We start from the raw sequence: 19897 nt of genomic DNA on the forward strand, positions 1-19897 counted from the left end.
TGGACGGTTTGTATCAACCTATGGGGTGGGCCGTACTAAACTTTTTGCAAAAATACGGGTTTATACGGCCATAAAACCATATAAAATCTCCTGTTCTCCATGGAAAATGAGAAATGATAAATTCGCTCCCAGTGTACGTGGCGATCAGGGCCGTTGAATCCATGTACATCAGCCCCTCTCCACTCTCCCGTCATAGATGCATCAGAGCAGAATGTGTTTTGAGGATAAAAGTGTGGGTACATGAAAATAAATAGGTGCTTTAAATGCTCCTTAACGAATGCCCTAAGGGCACTCGTTAGCAAAACCCATAACCCCCCCCCCTCTCTCTCTCTCTCTCTCTCCATCTCTCTGTCTAATTGAAACCCCTAGATTTTTGTTTTCAGAACCGATCGATCTAAGTCATCGATTCGTCAGATTTCTGCGAGAAATTCGTCCTCGAACCGGATTTTGCGAGTCAAATACGGTTTTAATTTTCGAACGAGAATTTGGACCAAGCAATCCTCATTTTTCTCTCTTCGTTAGACCGTTGGACCGTACGTTAATGGCAATTTTTCTCCGCCACATGCGTGAGCTCTTCTATCCTGGATTTCTGTTTTGGTTTCTCGTTTTTCATTTCTTTGAGCTGCTCTTCTTGATCTAGGGTTTGGAAGGTCTTAGGTTTGATTCGCTATCGAGATTGATCTGGTGGCAACAATGAGTAATGGCCAGTTAATCTCTGTTTATCCCGAAGAACTCACGTTTCAATGTAAGCTATTGTTTCATCATTCGAATTTTATTTTAAATTTTTTGTTTCAATTCATGGAAAAGAAATTCACATTGCATAGAAATTCACCAACATTTCATTTTTCACGATTGGTACAAGATTTCCACTGAAATTTACAAAATTTCAACCAAAATCTAAGAGCAACCGAAATTTACAAGATTTCGGCCTTAATTTTCACCGAAACCGAAATATTTCGATTTCCATGAACGCCAAAACCGAAATAAAAACCATGTCCCTGGGAAACCACACAGATATTCTGCAATGGGTGATATAAAAAGTACAAGTGGATATTTAGAAAAAAAGAAATTTATTTTCATCAATATTCAAAAATTCACCTACTGAATTGAAACATGGCTGAGCACGGTTTGAGCACACTCCAAAAACCCGATTCTGTAATAAAACAGCCTGTGGTCCGGTGTGTTTTCACCATCCCCTCGTTGGTGTAGGATAATTTTTTGAAAACTCGATTGTGTTTCGTATCAGCTACCCAACAAGCGTTTATCGTGTCTTTCCTTGATTGCTGTATGTTGAATACAAACAACTGCACAGAAAATTTTCTTTTAGAATTGAAGAGCTCTTGCTACTTGTTCTTGTGTACTCTCTTCTTTTATTGTTTTTATGTTTGAGAAATTATGTAAAACATGATCGATGACATTCCCATGGCCAGTTGAGTTGGAGAAACAATGCTTTTGCCATCTCAAAGTAGTGAACAACACCGAACATCATGTTGCCTTTAAGGTACTTCCTCTCTTAAACTCCTGCATCTGTTATTTGTTGAGAAGGTTCTTACTGTGCTATTTTAAAAAGACGATCTATTTATGATTTGGATGCTTTTACTTTGATTAGGTCAAAACCACTTCACCTAAGAAGTACTTTGTAAGACCCAACAATGGCATTATACAACCTTGGGATTCATGTGCCGTAACAGGTGCTACTTTACTTCACTGATGCATATTCTAGTAAATTTGGTTTCTTTTTACTGCCTTCCTGAAAGAAAAAAAAGTGGTTTCTTCTTATCAGTGCTGCATTTAATTATACTTTTCTTGTCTGATTTGAAGTCACCCTCCAAGCACAACGAGAATATCCCCCTGATATGCAGTGCAAAGATAAGTTCCTCTTGCAGAGTACAAAAGTGCCTCCAAGTACAGACATCGATGAGATTCCGCAAGAAACAGTATGATTTATTACTTAAACATCTTTTGCCACTAGCTAGATGCTATCCCTTTTTTTTTTTTTGTGGTTCAGTGATAGAAAATGATTATATTTATTTTGTACAGTTCAGTAAAGATTGTGATAGGATAATAGAGGAGCGCAAGCTTAGGGTTGTTTATACGGCTCCTGTCCATTCTGATAGCGGAAATTCAGAAACAGAATCTTTAGTTAGTGCATCGATGTTGAGCTCAAAACGAAGTTCTGGCAATGCTTCTGTAAGATGCTTTGCTTTTTCTGTCAATGAATATGTTACTTTATCTCATCGATGTGGAGATTTCTCACTCTTTCATGTTTTATCTGTCCTTGTGATATTTTGGATGATATTTTGAGGATGTAACTTTTTTTTGTTATAATTGGCAGATGTACAACAACGCAAGCATTGAAGAAGTGAGTTACGGTTCTTCAATTTTCTCTCCATGCTTCTTCTCTGAGTTGATATTTTGATGTTTTTTTCATGCTGTTGGCTATGGTTATATTTCGATATCAATGCATAGATTTTCTCTCTTAAGGAATAGTTAATGAAAGCTATCAAAGTTGCTCATAAAAAAATTATGAATTTACTGAATATTCAGTGATTCCTTTCTTGATATAATTTTAGTTGTTTGACTCCGCATGCAATGCCTAGCAAATTCCCACAACTCTTGTGATTTCGAAGTACATCAATTGCATCGTTTTGCAGGTGTAACTGTTAAAACTCAAACCAGATTTCGGGAGCACTCCCCTCCATCAATCATAGAATAAGCACTTCCCCCAAGGGCCACGAGCTTTTCATATGCACATCTAGTTAGATGTCTGCCGCCTATTCCAGCATGTTGCTTTCAACAAATAATTTACCTGTTGTGTGGGCCTTACGATAGCCTGATCAACAATGATGGATGTGTCTCTCTCATAGTTTCAAAACACCCCCGCGTCATTGTCGACTTGCCAGAGTCAACTCCTTTTTACCTTGGCTGAGTTCTTGTTTGAGTTCATGTTTTGCTTTACAATGTTAATCAAAACTTCTTTGACTTTCCCGAGTTCTGACCACGTCGGCCAAGTACTCAATCGCACCACTCTGAGTCGACTAGGATTTCCTTTGGCCTGCAACTGCATTTTGAAACACTGGTCTCCTAATGCTCCAAAGGCATGCAGCAAAAGCCAAAAGGTGAGTTGATGGAATTACAAGATTTCGGAATCTTATGTCAATATTCAAATCGAAGTGTATGGTACATGATTTGGGTTGTAGACTAGAATCAGATTCACTAGAAATTGTCCACTGGATCTGACTTAGTCGTATGGATTATATGCAGTATTATTGACTCTTAGGTTTCAGCACATAAGATCTTAACAAATTTTATGAACACTATAATTAGAGTATAAGTTTATGTTCCCTAAATGATGGTTCTTTTCTTTGTTCCTTGTAGAGTATTATCTGGGTCCTGAGAAGCTTGAAAGCCATCCAGTCACACCGTAGGTTCGCACCTGTGGGAGTTGAGAGATGACACTGATTGTTTGGGAGTTTTTAGTTGTTTGTTTATTTTTGTTCATTCTTTTAGATTAATAGTTTTTTTTTCAATGGTCTTGTAGATTAATAGTTCTGCTTGAAATTTATGTGAATAGCTCTAAACTATTAACTCGATCCCCATTATGCCACCTCTAAACATGAAACATCCTGAAATCAAGTTATTTTGTAAGAGTTATCGTGGCCGAGTTTCCAGATATTTAGCGAGATTGATAAATTCATACACTTCCATTCTGTTTGTTGAGTTAGTGGGTGGGTGGAATTTGATAACTGGTGAAGTCAAATTATTCCTAAAATAAGAAGAAAAGTGTTATCACATTGTGGCATGCAGACCACTTCTCACCTAATCGACCACCCCTTCAGTTGAATCCTCAGCTAACCAAGAGTCATCTGAACGACACCCTGCTACTAAAACATCTCATGTAGCCTAATATGCTAAAATCTCAAGATCAGGCAGAGAATTTTTCTGTCATTATCCACTCCCTGGACCATGTAGAGAAATGTTTTGTTTGGAAATTTCGTTGTCTTGACCCTTGAGATAATATTGGCCTGCTTGTGTTAATGTTCTCGAGGTTGGACGGGTGATGGAGATGGACAGCAAGAGTTAAGAACACGCCAAGGAATTGTGGTCCCCTGTTGCATAAAATAGGAGCAGTGTAGATGTTTCTGCAAATTGATAGATTACTATAGCGTACTATGCTGCTCCAATTGTTTCCACTAGACTGACATCTGCCGAACTAGAACTGTTCTTACATGTCTTCATGTCTCGACAGTGGACCTGCTTCCACCATGTGTATTGGGGGCTAAGTAAGAGTGGATTTACCATTTAGGCCTTCATGCTAGTGTTCTCTGGGCTCTAAGAGTGGATTTACCATAAGCTTCAGGCAGTGTTTCAAAAGGCGGATGCGGGTCAAAATGCGGCCGAAGAAAATCCTAGTCGACTCGACACAATGTGGTTGAGTACTTGGTTGACTTGGCTGAGTACTCGGTTGACATGGTCATAACTCGGCAGAGTCAAAAGGGTTTTTACTGGCTTTGTAGGACAAAATGCGGAACGTGGCAACAAAACACGGAACGTTACCAAGGTAAAAGGGAGTTGACTTGGGGGAGTTTAAACAACTATGGCTTCAGGAAGTTCAGATACCTCTGTCAAAGGGAAGGGAAGTACATATTTTTTTTAGAAAAGAAAACTGAGAAAGTACAAGTGGAGGACGAGATGTCCAAATACAATATAGCTTTCCAAATATCTCTTGAGAGTCATGTGTTTACACGACATTAGAAGCATTTGACACTAAAACACCATTTGTTCTACTTCTTGCTTCTGTGGTTAGGTTTCTGCCATTCATTTATAATGATTCTTGATTATCTTTTGCTGGTGTAGGTCCGGAAATTGCAACGTGTAAAGGAGGAAAGGGAATCTGTGCTTCAACAAAATCAGCAATTACAACAGGAACTGGTATAACTGCATTTTATCTTAGCTTAATTTTGTTTTAAAATCTTGACCTGATCATTTGGCAAGTTTCTGAACTCGCACTGTTGTGTCTATTCTTCTGTATTTAGTATCCAGGGTGCATCAAGCCTGGATGATCTTGTTCTATACTTTTTTTTTTAATATTATGATCTTGTTCTATACTTATGATGTTTTCTTTGAACAAAATTGACATTGTGCTGCTCTCCCCTATCATCTTTTTTTTTCTTTTTCCGTAGAGGTTACCTTGGTTTGAACCCCACCCCTTCAATTATCACATAGATGCATTTGAAACACTAGAGGAAGGGCTTGAGCCTTCAACCCTGATGTTAACAGCCACATACTTCTAACTTCCAATGACATGATAATTTGTTTTAAAATGTAGACGTTCAAGGGTTTCAATTATCATTGCATCCTTTGTCTCACATCAAGTCATGATACAAGTGCACGTTCTGGTATTATAATCCTAGGGACATCATTCAAATCGTAAATCCTTTTATGCCTATTGATGTGTTCTTCAAACATAATTTGTGGCAATATAAGTTGCTTCCCTTTGGGTTTGTATAATTCAGTGTACAACCACTGAAACATATCTGTTCCACGACAAAGTTAATAGGGAATTTTAAATTTCTGGTACTGTAGCTTATTTTTAACCCATTGAGCAAGTATAAAGTTAATAAATTGCAATTTGAAATATTTATAGTTTCGTTATATGTAAAAAAAGTCTATTAATCGGCCCGTTATCTACCTTTAATTACCTGGAAATAAATGAAATGACTGTCATTTGAAGAGCTAGATCAGTGATTATAGCTCGATTTCCTCATCAGTTAGAGAAAGTAGTTGCTACGGACAAGCAAAAAAGAATTTATGGTCCATTAAAAGTTCTCAATGGTTATGCTTTAAGTATTAACGGCAGACGAGTAGGATATTTCCGCCTGCCGTTGACATATTGAGAACACGGTAGACATTGATGAAGTTCGTGGGCCCTTTGCTGATGTCACCACTTAAAATTCATCACAATTATCATTACCAAAAAGTACCCACATTTTGTGCCACAAAATGATGAAATCTTGAAAAGTCCATAGAAATAGTTGCCATATATCTTGGAAAGATCTTTGGAACAATCGATAAATTGCTCAAAACTGATATTTGTACCTGCCATATCCTTACATCAAATTGAAGGACTCAGTTCCTGACGGCATCAGATCGATACTTGAAACCACAAGCAGCTTTTTTTACAATTTGTTTGATATGCTCTCCAAAATAAAACCTTGACCCTGGCACATCCATGAAGATGCATCATAGTATCGGGGTTAATGTATATGTATAGAAAAATAATCATTGACAGAACACGATCTGCAAAATTCAGGTGTTGGGGCTCACCAAGTTGATCCTTTCCTCAAGTGGGTGGCGAACGCCACAATTTGATCACTGTCGGAAAATGATTTAATGTTGAACATTCTAATCGACATGGGTGACTTTGTATATCCACTACACAATGCATTATTCCTCTAAATATTAGCATACCAATTGTGGTGATAAAATAAAACCTCATCTGCTCTTTCCTTAAATAAATGCTACTATACTGAACACTGAAAACACAAAGTATGATCAGGTTTTCATGATTTCCCTGTCAGATGTGGCAAAACTTTTCAAAATATCAAGTATTGATATTACATAGAGCAGCAATATATGCTTTGAATATAATTCATGATTCCTCTATCAGATGTGGCAAAACTTTATTACAGAGAGAAGCAATATATGAGTTCTTTGCAATAATTTCTTGGTGCAATTGGTTCAGGAGATGCTGAAGAGACGCAGAAACCGCAAAAGTGACGCAGGTTTCTCCTTAATGTTTGCGGCGTTTGTTGGAGTTATTGGTGTTATGGTTGGGTTTCTCTTAAACCTTGCATTGTCTGCACCACCTACGGAGTAACTCCTTACACCGCTCCAATAATGCACCACCTACGGAGTAACTCCTTACACCGTTCCAAGAATTTCTGTTAAGATTCATCTTGGCCAACCCCCATGTATTTTTAATACTCTTGAAATGGGAATGTGCTTTCTGCTAGATTTTCTGTAATATCAATTGTTCATTCTTGATTAATTTGCTCTGCATTATGTGTTGTATGGAATGAGTGAATTTTCTTCACATTTTTTTCCCTGAATTTTGGATTGCTGTTATTTATCAGAAACATGACTCTTGAGAGGGTATCTTTTTACTACTGTAATTTTGTCATTCCTCATGTAAATTAGTCGTGGGAAGAAGCTATAAAAGAATGTATTCTTATCCTCATATACCTAATGATCGCAAGCTATTTTTTGTATTCATCTTCTCCGCCTTCTGTATATTTTACAAGTAGTTTCAAAGAATCTCATGCTACTGTTCAAAAGGCAGTAATATTTGTTGCTCCTAGATTAAAAAAACAGTTCATTTTCAATGGGGGTCTTACCTTACTCGGTCCTTTTTTTACTGGCTCCATCAATTAGAGTCAAACTATTCATTCTGAGTTAATATAAATTGCTTTTTTTTTCTTCATAATGCCTTGAAATTATTGTGTACCATTTTCAAACTAGCCCTGCAAGGTTTCAGGTGGGCCAGTCCGGTCCACCACCCTAAGTGGGACTTCATGGTGATTGGTGCTGATGAACCTGTGAGTTGGAAACTCATTGCCTCCGGTCAGTTCATTATACTGGTGATCCTGAGTCTGTCCATCAGTATATTGATGAAAAAGGCAATAAGCATTGATTTTTATTTTGGTTGCTGTCAAAGGTACGTTTGAATTGCAAGAATCAGATGCTGGAATCAGCATTCTATTCTTAGTGTGCCTGATTCGGACATTTGCTTCAAAAAATTGAATGGAATCAAGGGGGTGCTATTTGAATTATTTTATTTTATTTTTTACTATGGGTTTCAGGAGAATTAGTCTATGATGCTGATTCGCAACTTAATACTCTGATCCTAACAAAACTGAGTGGACTCAATTGAGTTTCGAGTCAATTCGGAGTCCACTGGCATTAGGAAAAATTCTTTGCATCCATAATACTATAATAGGCTTAATAGCTGCGGCAGATTGGTCTTTTCTAGTCCAATTGGGGTCAAAGTCTCTAATGAGGCTGTTTATGCCACTCAAAGACTAGCATTATTCTTATTGATCCTGATGTTCTCGATTTCTATCGTTAAGGGGGAGACTACTCCTAAATCTGATCTGTTGGGTCATGAGTAAGGAATGATATTCCTTGGAGATTGGCCAACACTATTGAAAAGATCCTTGACTTCATCTACACAGAAACTTTTGCCTACCTATTTCTTTCTTTTTCTCTCTTTTTTACTAATATATACACATCTCTGAGGACTAGTTCAGAAAATCAATCAAAACAGTAAAAGAGAATTTTACACGGGAAGTGGATCAGACCACCTTCTCTTTACCTCATATTTTGACCGGACCTCCTTCAACTTCCCATCAATCCCATAATCTCTCTCCATCACAAGGTTGATCCCTTCATCAGAATACCACCCAACTCCAATACAAAGGGTTCCATCCTTCTTCACATCAACATACCCAGAAATGCCACCTGGCAGCCAGAGGACAGCCACATCCTGCATATCCAACATTTCTTCCTCTCCAAAGTAAACAGCATTCTCAGGCAAGCTCCTCTTCTTCAAGGTCTCCATGCAGAAGTACACATAAGGAAGCCTCCCTCCCTCCATTGTCTCCTCACCAAATATCGGAGTTGCACTCACTTCGAAAACCTTCCAGGACCCCGTCAGCTCCGATGGTTGGATTCGCCTTCGTTGCGAAAATGGCTTCAGATCAAACTCCAGATCACTGTTCACAAACAACAATTCATAGATATCCTATACAATATATGAAGCATGCAAGTAAACCTCTACCACTTATCAGTGTGAACAGATTAATGATTTCTTAATAGCCATGCTGAGCAGGGCAATTTTTTTTGAAATGGAATGATACATACTCAATTATATAATTTCCCAGCTCTTCTCTGATGGGATGGATAAAGACAAAGGATTCAACCCATCAATTAACAAATGCAAGCCAACCGAGACAGTGATATATCACAAGTGAGACATACACAAGGGGACAGGTTGATGTGAGCAGAGCAGTTGAGAACTGGATAACTACTGAAAGATGTTATGATACAACAGTGGCTTACCTTTGGTCATCAACATTGCTTGGGCTGGCCCACTGCTCTTCATAAACAGCAACCCTGATTATCTGTATATCCGAGCCCCCCTCGTTAAACTCAATGGTGTGTACAATACGCAGCCTTTTATGGCAACCCTTTACCAAACACTGAGCCATGAAAAAGAATATGAAACTCTTTTAAATAGAAGCAATGTAGTATAAAAGGAAAACTTATTAGTACCAGTTAAGAAAATCAGCATGAACAACCATAAACTTCAACAAAATGAACAGATTAGATGTAGAGAGAATAACTGATCAATAGGTGTGGAGCTATGACAAGCTTTTTCACTAGTTCTTGATCATATGCTCCACTAATGATTCAAAACTCTTCATATTCTGATATTTGCTTATTTCTATTTTTTTTCCTCTGATAGAAAATTTAAATGAAAGAATGAAAGATGTAAAACTAGATTTAAAGCTCAAGATAGGCCAAAACCTAAGCCAAAAAACTAAACATCAGGCATTCCAGTCTTTATATTCTGATTTGAGCTAGGCATCCAAGAATGGAGCTATTTTAAACTAGTAGGTTTCTGTAAAATAAGGCTTTGCATCTTTAAGCATAATATATCCAGACAAAGATAAGGCTTTGCATCTTTAAGCATAATATATCCTCAAATAATTTTCTCATCCGACATTGATCCCCAAAACTCCAATCTTCAGCACAGAAATCCTACATCCTAAGGGCTAGTTTTTTATGCAGCAGTGAGAAAGGACATATATGAATTTTTGATAACAAATCTGCATTTTCCCCTTTTTTTCTGTTTTTGTTTGGAATGGTAAAAACCACGTCTATGTTTAGAACTCGATGAGAATACAAGAGACAAAGTAAAGGTCACAAGCAAAATTTATAAGAACGTGCATGTCTCTCTCACAGGGTGTAATGACTTTTGTGCCCAGGCTGTTGCACCATGTCAGTCGATTTCACATAGTTTAGTGTGTGTCATCTAAGTTATGCTAGACTGGCCCAATAAAAAATTAGTGGAACTTACTTTTTCATCACAGTTGGCTTAGCACACAATCCCCAGACTTCTTTTATAAAATGATGCTTATATTTGGAAGGTTTGTCGTTCTAGTTGAGGAGTTCTGATCTGCTACGCATTTGGCTTGTTCACATTTTACAGTTAAGTGTCTCCCATTACCTCCTCTATCAGCATCTCAATCCGTTTACCATTACCTCCTCCATAAGCATCTCAATCTGCCCATATGTGGCTCGAATAGGAAGATTCAAACCTCCCTAAATCCATGACGTTCAGCTTACTAAGCTCACATAATCATTTCAAATTACTTTATCTAGAACTAAATTTATCTTTCCAAAGAAGGGCTTTGGGAAGTTTGGATTTTGAAATCGTTAAGTATTTTATAATTGTAACACTCTTAGCAGAGCAGACAAAGAAGGGAAGAACAAATCTCCAGCCTCTAGAGCGCATTGAATCCACAAGGAAAATAAAGTAACTCATATTTAATCCAAGAGAAAAACGGTAGTTTCGTTTAGGGTATATATATATACTGTTGGTGAGCTTAAGCGCACCATACCTATGGTGCGCTTAAGCTCCCCAATCACATGGCTCCCCAATCACATGTGGTGATCCAAACCATTCATTTGCAAGGTCTTATGATAGATAGGGAGTCTGTCCATTTTTGTCCTCCACAAATGGAGGGGTTAGGATGATCCTATGGAGCTGATTTTTGGTACAGCCCCTATCTATGTAAGGGACTTTAAAATGAATGCTTTGGATCATCCTAACAAAGTGGGCCCCCATGTGATTGGACGCTTAAGCTCACCATAAGTTTGGTGAGCTTAAGCGCACCAACAGTTTCCTCATATATATGAGAGAACATTTCCTACACACTTGTCTAGGTAAGTTACCTACACACTATCTTAAAATATAGTGGGGGCCCACATTGTTTGGGTGATCCAAACATCACCCAAACAATTCATTTGAATGGTCCTCACATAGATAGGGTGTCCACAAAAAATAAGATCCATAGGCACCAAATGAAAAAGTGTAGGATTCTGACACTGCCGTATGAGGTTTTCCATAGTTTGACTCTATGGAAGCACAGATGAAAAGCCACTTTTGGCATGCGAACCAAACTAAAATTCCTCATGTCTTATTCTCATAGATGCTAATTATGCCCATTATGTAATCCACCTAGGCAAAGAGGAGGCATCGGTTATCTCACAAATCTACAACAGAGATCTTTTCTGCAAAACAAGCTAAAAGAACTTCTGACTATAAACTGTAAGTACAACATTCAGTAAGATCAAATATGGAAACAAATTGTAAATGGTCAATGGACACCCCGGTTCTTAGAGTAAGAGGCGTACTTTACATCATCAAGTAAGCTTCCTGAGTCAGATCAGTTTTAACTGTTACATTGTGAATGTTAATTACTCGCTTGAACAAGTTGATGGAGACTGTCCCCTTTTTCTCCTGGGACCAATTGACTTCTTGATGAAACCCTCATGCTAGGCTTGGCTTTTTTATACTCATCAGAGGACAAAGACTCTTCAGATGAGCTAGAGGAAGACATATCCTGATGCGTCTTTCTCTTCCTTTCTTGGTGATCTTTATGGTGTCTCTTACGAGCCTTCTTCTCGTGCCTTTTTCGTTTCCGTTTACTTCGGTTTTCTCTTCTGTAATCATTATCTTCTTCAGACTCTCCTCTTCTATGTTTCTTATGGCGCCTTTTCCTATGTTTTCTTCGTGTTTCCCTTGACCTTCTTTTAGATCTTTCTTGTGGATATACGCATGCAGTTGGAATCCCTGAAACCAATTCAGTTTCTTCACTCACAAGCCTATCTGGTAGCATTACAGATGTTTGAATACCATAGCAAAGCTCATGGTTAAGCTCATCTCGGCCCTTGAGTAGCTGAAAGTCCCCATTCTCATTTTGATTTGATTTTGGTGAAAGATGGGCGGCATGCTCACTGGCAGTAGAGGCATTTTCAAACATGTCAACCTCTGTGTCTTCTTTTCCCTCACAGGGACTCTTCTTATGCCCCACGGCATCACAGAGAGAATTTTCAGGAGAAAGTGATCGGTTATTGGAGTTCAAATGATCTTGGTTGGGATTGTTCTCTAATATGGAATCATGTAGCTTAATTCCTCCACTGCTCACAACCCCTGTTTCATCATATAGATCATAACCAACTCCATCATTTCCACTCAGTGCGCGATCCTGCATATGCTTCGGACAATCCATATTGCAGGCAGACCTTGGGTGAGCAGATGATACTGGATCATTCTCATAATAACTAGAGCCCGAGGCTCTAGGGAGTGACCCTTCATCTAGACTGGTATAACTCGAACGATCACCACCAGCAAGGGCAAGCTTACCCGTGACAAGTCTCTTAATGTGAGTGGATCTCTTACTAGAATAATCAACAGACAGAGATTCTCCGACAGATTTAGATTCTCCCGGGGAAGGATTAGAGCAATCGCTCTTTATGTGCTCTCCAGAAGGTGCAGCTTCTTTTTCCCGGCACCTAAAATCAGATTCAGATGCACTAACAGAGGGAGATAACTCCTTTCTAGCTCTTTGTTTTCTAGGACTTCTACTCCTGACAGGCCGAGGACTTGGGCTGATGCTACTAGTATTAATAGGGCTACGTGATATATTGTGCCGTTTCAAGCCTCTAGCAGATGACCTGTGATCTGACTGGGGAGAAGGAGATCTAATATGACGGCGACTAGGAGAACGATACCCAACACGATGATGCCTCATTGACCGGGATCTAGATGGAGACCTCCTCCTGCTTCTGCTTGTACTCCTCCTACGATAATACGAATAACTTCTGCCACGTGAACGTGCTAAATGTCTTCTATAACTTGACCTATAATGATCCTTGTTATCCTCATAGCCACGACGATCATAGCTGGAATATCTATGACCCCTGTAACTGTTGCGGTCCCTTGGTGAATATTTTTCATGTCCAGTGCGGCTCTTCCTGTACCTAATAGGAGATACGGATTTTGGTTTTGAAGACCAAGAATGAGATGGAGACTTGGAAGGAGATTTTGATTCCGAGTTTTCCCTGTAAACAAAGAAGATAGCAAAGGGTCTTAGTAAAAAAACCAAGCAGTTTAAATAAAAAGTTATCCAGCCGCAATAGAAGATGGCAAAAGAAAGCTTGGAGGGAGATTTTGATTCCGAGTTTTCCCTATAAACAAAGAAGATCACAAGGGGTCTTAGTAAAACAACCAAGCAGTTTAAATGAAAAGTTATCAGGTCACAATAGAAGATGAAAATAGAAAGCTTGGAGCCTACTTTGAAAATATAACAACTTGAGCATTTGCATTCCTACACCAAAAGTTTCATTCTACAAAAGCAAGAAAAAGAATATTCTATTTCTACCACACAACACCGAATATTCTATTTCTACCACACAACACTCGGACGCAGGATGCAGCATGGAACATGTATACAATTGGATCAAATCCAAATACAAGAAAATTGTCCTTTTCATTTTTCAAAATAAAATAAAAATTGTCCTTTTGATGTTTCTGAAGAACAAAGGCATTCACAAGGATCTCCAGGGGGAACGAGAACTTTTAATCAACGAAATCTGTGAAACTTGGACCAGAACTTCAGCTAACCTAAAACTTCAAAAAGGTGAACCAAACCAGAGAACCCCCGATATCTTACATGTTAAACATAAAAAACATATATCTCTTGATGCACATGCTTAGCAACAGTAAACTCACAATCGGACTTTCATAACTGCCTCTTCCAATGCATACTTTACAGCTATCAGTGCATGTCAATCCTTGATAAATAATTTGTAGACATGAGATGAGCCTTAGGCCTTAGGACACATCCAGCCCATCTTGTAATATCAATTAAAGCTTTCAGTTTTTAATAAACTCTGGATGTTAAGGGAAAAGACGACAGATGTCCTTTCTGATCACAGGGGTGCAATGCATGCCATTCAAACTACTCTTAGCTTCCTTAGAAAATACAACATGTGCCTACAAAACTGTTAGCAGGCTCTGGGACTCATTTGATTCCTCTTTTAATTTTCAGTTACAACTTCAGAACTTACCTTTTTGTATAGAAAACATACGGATATCACTAGGTGTGAAAAATAGATAAAGACAATTTGTCAGTTATATCCTCAACGTGCCAGAGAAGCCATGAAGAACAGATAAATAGTCTTGTTAGGCATCAGTAGCGTAAATATATACAAATACTAAAATCCTTACTCACTATCATGATAGAATAAATCAAGGTCCACTTACGAATATGGCCTCTTTTTTAGGTTTTACAAATTCAATATTATCGACATAAGCAATACAATTTTGTTGTTTGCAATGGCAGCCAGAGCAGTCGAATATGAATTCTCACATGTTGAAAATTAACAATGTATATTGAAATGAGCAGTAAGCACCCATCAGGGCAAATACCATACTTTATACATTGTATAGATATAAAGAAAGAAAATAGATTGCAAGCCCTTAGAATCTTAAGAGGTATGACCAGCAAGTGTAACCACGAAAGAACCTAAAGGCATCCAAGAAAAAACTATTGAGTCCTCCATTTTACATATCATCTTGAAATGCCAGAATAATTAAAATAGGAGTGGTGGTGGTTCTAGTTGTGGTAAATAAGTTAGGCATACAAGAACAGATTTACCTTTTGGGATCATGTTCCTCTGCGATCCCTTTAAGTACTTCACCCTTCTCACCATTCAGAAGCTTGCTGATCTCGGCAGCACGAGTAGCAGCCAGTTCAGCTGCTGCTTTGATGCTTACAGCCTGTGTAACTGCCTGTTGTTGTGCCAACAGCTGCTGAGTCAGCAATGATTGCTGAAACTGGTATTGCTGCAAAGCTATAGCATAATTGACAGCTGGCACCCCTGTTCCCACCAAAGGTTGGGACGAACCGTCATTTGTTTGAGAAGAAGACTTTGATGCCTGATCACTTGCATTATTCATAATGCAGTTCAGTTGTCCCCCATGAACAATTCCCTCTTTTTCCACCTCTTAATCTACAATCCCCAACTCCTGGTCAAACTGTCAGACATCAAAGAAAGATAGACTGATTCAATAAAACAGGATACAGTCTTCGCTTTTCCTTTTTTTTTTTTTTTTTTGAAAGATAAAAATGCCACTCTCTGATGAACTAACCATACATCAATAAACGCAATCACCCTTTGGTACTTTGAAGGAAAAAGGATGTTCCCTCTCTTTATATTTAACCGTTTTAAAAATACGATAGTACCTCAAAAACACATCCTTACAAAACTGATATTCCGCTATATTCTAAGCAAATTTTATCCTTTCTATGAGCTCCATTATAGATAACTGATAACCACTCAAGTCTTAGAACTCAATAACAAGGCCTGAAAAGAATTCCCCAAATCTAGTTTTACCAGGGCAATATCCAAATCCTTTGAGAAAAAAAAAAAAAGAGTCAAAGTCCAAAAGCCTCTAAAACCCTAAAACAATCAGATGAACAAGTAGACAAAATTATTAGCTAAAACTGGAGAATTAAGTCATACTTTTTTATTTAAATTTCCATTGACATAGATTCGATGAATGCTGATGATTTCTCAAACAAACCCTAAAATTCTAGCGTCACTACGAAAGATTTCACTGTAAAAGAAAGGATGAAATACAAAAGGATATCTGATCAAACAAAATCTATAAATCCAGATATCAGAACAATTGGAACAACAAACTAACAAGTAATATTAAGTAATCTTAGAGATTAAACCAAAAAAAAAAAACTAAGATAATACAAGAAACTTGGGGCAAGCAAATAAAGAGAGCATCAAACTAAAGCCGGATTAAACGAAAGCCGAAAATCATTATATTCCTTTTTATTCATGAAATTCGAGCTCAAATTCAGTCAAAATCAAGAAATTTCACAATCTTGCAGTGCAAACAAAGATAAGAAAATAATCTAGGGTTTGTACATAGGTCGTCCATAGTCATACAGATATGTGATTGGAACGAAGATAAATGTCAATGAATCTTAGGTAAAATTTTCTAAGAAGTGTCATATTCAGGAATTCAAAGGGCGGGGATGGAAAAGGAAGAAATCGAAGAAACGAACATGAGCAGCCCATTCCTAACCTTGTTCAAGACTGAGAGGCGATGGGGGTATTTTGGTTATTTCATTCATTGACATGGCGGTTTTAATAAACTCCTTTTTATTTCGCCTGAACACGGAATAAAATAACACACGTGGAGCAAAATGAGTGGATTTCACATTTGCTCGCGCTAAGGGTGCCAATTTTGGCTCGGGCTCGGAAGCTCGCTCGATCTCGGCTCGGTAAAAGCTCGGCTCGAATCCTTAACGAGCCGAGCAGAGCCGGCTGCCCAGACTCGTTAAAGATTTAATCTATTTAAATATATATATATATATATATTATTAATATATATACTAAAAGGGTTGTCCAGGGAGTAAAAGGGGGAGGCAAAATATGTCACTTTTTTTTGGAACCCCATTTGTAACTTGGAGTCTTGGACCACCCCCCGTGGTGTAAGAAGAGTAGTCAAATTACACTAGATTAGGCTGTCCAGGGAAGATGAGGGGTGTGAATATATCATTGCCTTAATATATCTCGAGCTCAGTATGGCTCGCGTGCCTGGCCTAGCCTGACCGAGTCGAGCCGAGCTCGAGCCTGGTTCAAGCCGAGCCTAGCTCTTGAGCTTAATGAGCCGAGCCGAGCTGGGCCAAGCTCAGCCTTTTTTACACCCCTAGCTCGCGCGAAATCAGGCCCCACTTTTGCCAGTTTTCCCATGAATGGCTAGATAGATTAAAATATAAAATATTTAATAAGGGATTTGCTAGCGTCCATCGCAGAAGACAAGATCTGCTGAAAAAAGAGTCGTGGCTGCTCTTACATGCAACAGCCCATCTGTAAAATGCCTTCTGCGATGGACGCTAGCAAATCCCATTTAAAAAATATAAGGTGGCATTTGCTGGGGACCATCACAGAGGCATTTCGCGAACCTGTTGTTGCAAGAGAGAGCAGCCACCTCAGATGAATTAAATGAATAAGACAAAGTCTGTTGAAAAGTGAGCTCCTTCTGAGATTCACTCTAGCGAATCCCATATAAGGTAGAAGGAACTTACATTTATAAGATATTTAAAGGGCAATGATAAATTTGCACCCCGAGAGGATAATTCACACCCATGCCACGTGAATTACCGTAAGAAAATGTTAAAGTCTGCCACATACCCTCTAGGGGTGTAAACGGATCGAATTCGGAGCGGATATGGCTATATCCGAATTCGATTACAGTATACATTATCCGAATTCGGATTCAACGGATATTTAATATCTATTACCGAATTCGTATCCGTCGGATATTGTTCGAATTCGGATATTATCCGTATCCGTTTATGCGGTAAATTCGAACATTTTATCGCAGCACTTTATCTTTTTTCTCCTACTTACTCGAATGAATTTTCCAAACCTTAAAACTAGACCTTTACATTCTCTTCACAAAATTAACTCTCAAACCCTAAAATATATGAAATTCTCTTCTTCCTTTTAAAACAAAGGCAGAGAGAGAGGGAGGTGATGGGGATGGGGATGGATGATAGTGTTGGTAGTGGTATTTGGGTTTTTCCTTTTTTTTTGTATATGATGGAATGAGTTTGGGCTATTTTGATGGAATGGGTTTGGACTATTTTTGTTTTTATATTTTTTTTCTAAAAAGAATATTCACTTTTCTTATAGAAACAAAAGATAGTGTCATTACTAAAAATAAATATTAATGATATTATTAATAATAAATAAAAAGGATTTACTTCTCGGATTCGGATGTTAAACGGATCGGATATACCATTTACCAGATTCGCATCCGCTAAGAGCCGGATATCTCATAAACGGATTCGGATAATATCCGCTTGAAACGGATTCGGATAATATTCGCTTTAAACGGATTCGGATGCGGATGGTAATCGAATTTCCGAATATCCATTTACACCCCTAATACCCTCCTTTTAACACGGGTGCCAAATATCCAATAAGGGGTGCGAATTTATCATTCCCTATTTAAAATGATAAAGTTTGAAAATGAAAAACTTTTTCCAAAAATTCACTTCTCTATTGTTTGATTACAAATGGAAAACATAACTTGAACCACACCATTATTTAGAGGGGCCTTCAACTTAAAATGACATCCCTCTAAATAACCCACAACTACATCACATCCCTCTAAATAACCCATAACTACATGACTTCCATCTAAACCGTGGTGACAAAAAATATTTCCTAGAAAAAACTTTTTCCCCATATTTTTCCTGCAATCCAAAAACGGCTTGAATACGAATACAAACAGGGCTTAAATATGAGTAGACCAGTAAAGGTGTCAATTTTGGCTCGGGCTCTGAAGCTCGCTCGAGCTCGGCTCGAATCCTTAATGAGCCGAGCCGAGCCGGCTCGCCAGGCTCGTTAAGCTTAACAAGCCGAGGCCGATTTAGGCCAGGCTCGGCTCGGCTCGGCTCGTTAAGAATTTAATATATTTAAATATGAGGAAACTGTTGGTGAGCTTAAGCTCACCAAACTTATGGTGAGCTAGCTTGCCCAATCACATGGGTCCCACATTTTGGGGAGTGATCCAAACCATTCATTTGCAAGGCCTTATCATAGATAGGGGGTGTACCAAAAATCAGCTCCATAGGATCATCCTAACCCCTCCATTTGTGGAGGACAAAAATGGGGCAGATTTGTGTCTGTCCATTTTTGTCCTCCACAAATGGAGGGGTTAGGATGATCCTATGGAGCTGATTTTTGGTACACCTCCCATCTATATAAGGGACTTTCAAATGAATGCTTTGGATCATCCTAACAAAGTGGGCCCCCATGTGATTGGGCAAGCTAGCTCACCATAAGTTTGGTGAGCTTAACCTCACCCATAGTTTCCTCTTTATATATATATATATATATATATATATATATATATATATATATATATATATATATATATATATATATATATATATAGACACACACACACTAAAAGGGTTATCCAGGAGTGAAAGGGGGAGGCAAAATATGTCACTTCATTTTTGGAACCCCTTTTGTTACTTGGACCACCCCCTATAGTGTAAAAAAGTAGTCAAATTATACTAGATAGGGCTGTCCGGGGAAGATGAGGGGTGTGAACTTAATATAACCCGAGCTCGGTAAGGCTCGCAAGCCTGGCCGAGCATGACCGAGCCGAGCCGAGCTTTTGAGCTTAATGAGCCGAGTTGGCAGGCTCGGCTCGTTTACACCCCTTAAGACCAGTTTATTTTCTCGACTCCCACTCTTCTTCAACCTCTTAACGAACGAAGCAAGTTAACAAGTGAGAATAAACGAGGTTCACGAGCGAGCGAGAATTCAAGGAGTAGAAAAGATTTGTATAGAATCTGATTCCAAGTTTGCATGTTATTAAAGGCAAATCAGATTGCCCATGGAAACAATTAACCATGGTAAATGAGATCAAGGACTGCCTTATGGAGTTCTCCTCTTGGCGCATTTCTCATACATGGAGGGAAGCAAACATGGCAGGCTGGCAGCAGATGGTTTATCAAAAAGAAGCTGCCCTTTCAAGCTTGAAGATGTTCTTCCTTTGACCATTCATCCGAATCTCCTTGACATTGTCAACTCAGACAAAAATGGTGTTGGCTACTCCAGAATTTGAGCTCTTCTTCTCTGTGTAGTCTAGGTCCCTGTTTCTATGTTTTCTTTTTTTCTTTTTTCTATTTTTTCCTTTTCTTGTATTCTTCTGGTGGGGTCT

The 19897-nt window shown here is 38.5% G+C and overlaps 3 protein-coding genes across 6 annotated transcripts; 1 reads left to right on the top strand and 2 right to left on the bottom strand.

Moving 5' to 3' along the window:
* The first annotated feature begins 243 nt into the window (after positions 1 to 243).
* On the top strand, positions 244 to 7242 carry LOC143877137 (vesicle-associated protein 2-1-like). 2 transcript variants are annotated; one of them, XM_077379000.1, is made up of 9 exons: positions 244 to 566; positions 641 to 745; positions 1431 to 1501; positions 1610 to 1691; positions 1822 to 1937; positions 2041 to 2190; positions 2336 to 2362; positions 4858 to 4932; positions 6746 to 7242. In XM_077379000.1, the coding sequence occupies exons 2-9, from the start codon at positions 694 to 696 to the stop codon at positions 6878 to 6880; spliced, it is 708 nt and encodes a 235-aa protein (XP_077235115.1). In that variant the 5' UTR covers positions 244 to 566; positions 641 to 693; the 3' UTR covers positions 6881 to 7242. The 2 variants fall into 2 exon arrangements, with proteins under 2 accessions (XP_077235115.1, XP_077235114.1); XM_077378999.1 differs by having other exon boundaries at positions 244 to 533.
* Positions 7243 to 8227: 985 nt separating this feature from the next.
* On the bottom strand, positions 8228 to 9269 carry LOC143876940 (uncharacterized). Its single transcript, XM_077378618.1, has 2 exons — positions 9121 to 9269; positions 8228 to 8774 (listed from the first exon to the last, which is right to left on the bottom strand). The coding sequence occupies exons 1-2, from the start codon at positions 9267 to 9269 to the stop codon at positions 8339 to 8341; spliced, it is 585 nt and encodes a 194-aa protein (XP_077234733.1). The 3' UTR covers positions 8228 to 8338.
* LOC143877136 (uncharacterized) lies at positions 9125 to 16305 on the bottom strand. 3 transcript variants are annotated; one of them, XM_077378996.1, is made up of 3 exons: positions 14790 to 16228; positions 11531 to 13191; positions 9125 to 9260 (listed from the first exon to the last, which is right to left on the bottom strand). In XM_077378996.1, exons 1-2 carry the CDS (start codon positions 15089 to 15091, stop codon positions 11541 to 11543), a joined length of 1953 nt encoding a protein of 650 aa, XP_077235111.1. In that variant the 5' UTR covers positions 15092 to 16228; the 3' UTR covers positions 9125 to 9260; positions 11531 to 11540. The 3 variants fall into 3 exon arrangements, with proteins under 3 accessions (XP_077235111.1, XP_077235112.1, XP_077235113.1); XM_077378997.1 differs by lacking the exon at positions 9125 to 9260 and adding an exon at positions 16235 to 16305 and having other exon boundaries at positions 11372 to 13191; positions 14790 to 15169; XM_077378998.1 differs by lacking the exon at positions 9125 to 9260 and having other exon boundaries at positions 11372 to 13191; positions 14790 to 15169; positions 16075 to 16228.
* Positions 16306 to 19897: the final 3592 nt, after the last annotated feature.

Source organism: Tasmannia lanceolata, unplaced genomic scaffold, assembly GCF_043159265.1.
Source record: "Tasmannia lanceolata isolate RefF3 unplaced genomic scaffold, GAP_Taslan_0.1 ptg000005l, whole genome shotgun sequence".
NCBI lineage: Eukaryota > Viridiplantae > Streptophyta > Magnoliopsida > Canellales > Winteraceae > Tasmannia > Tasmannia lanceolata.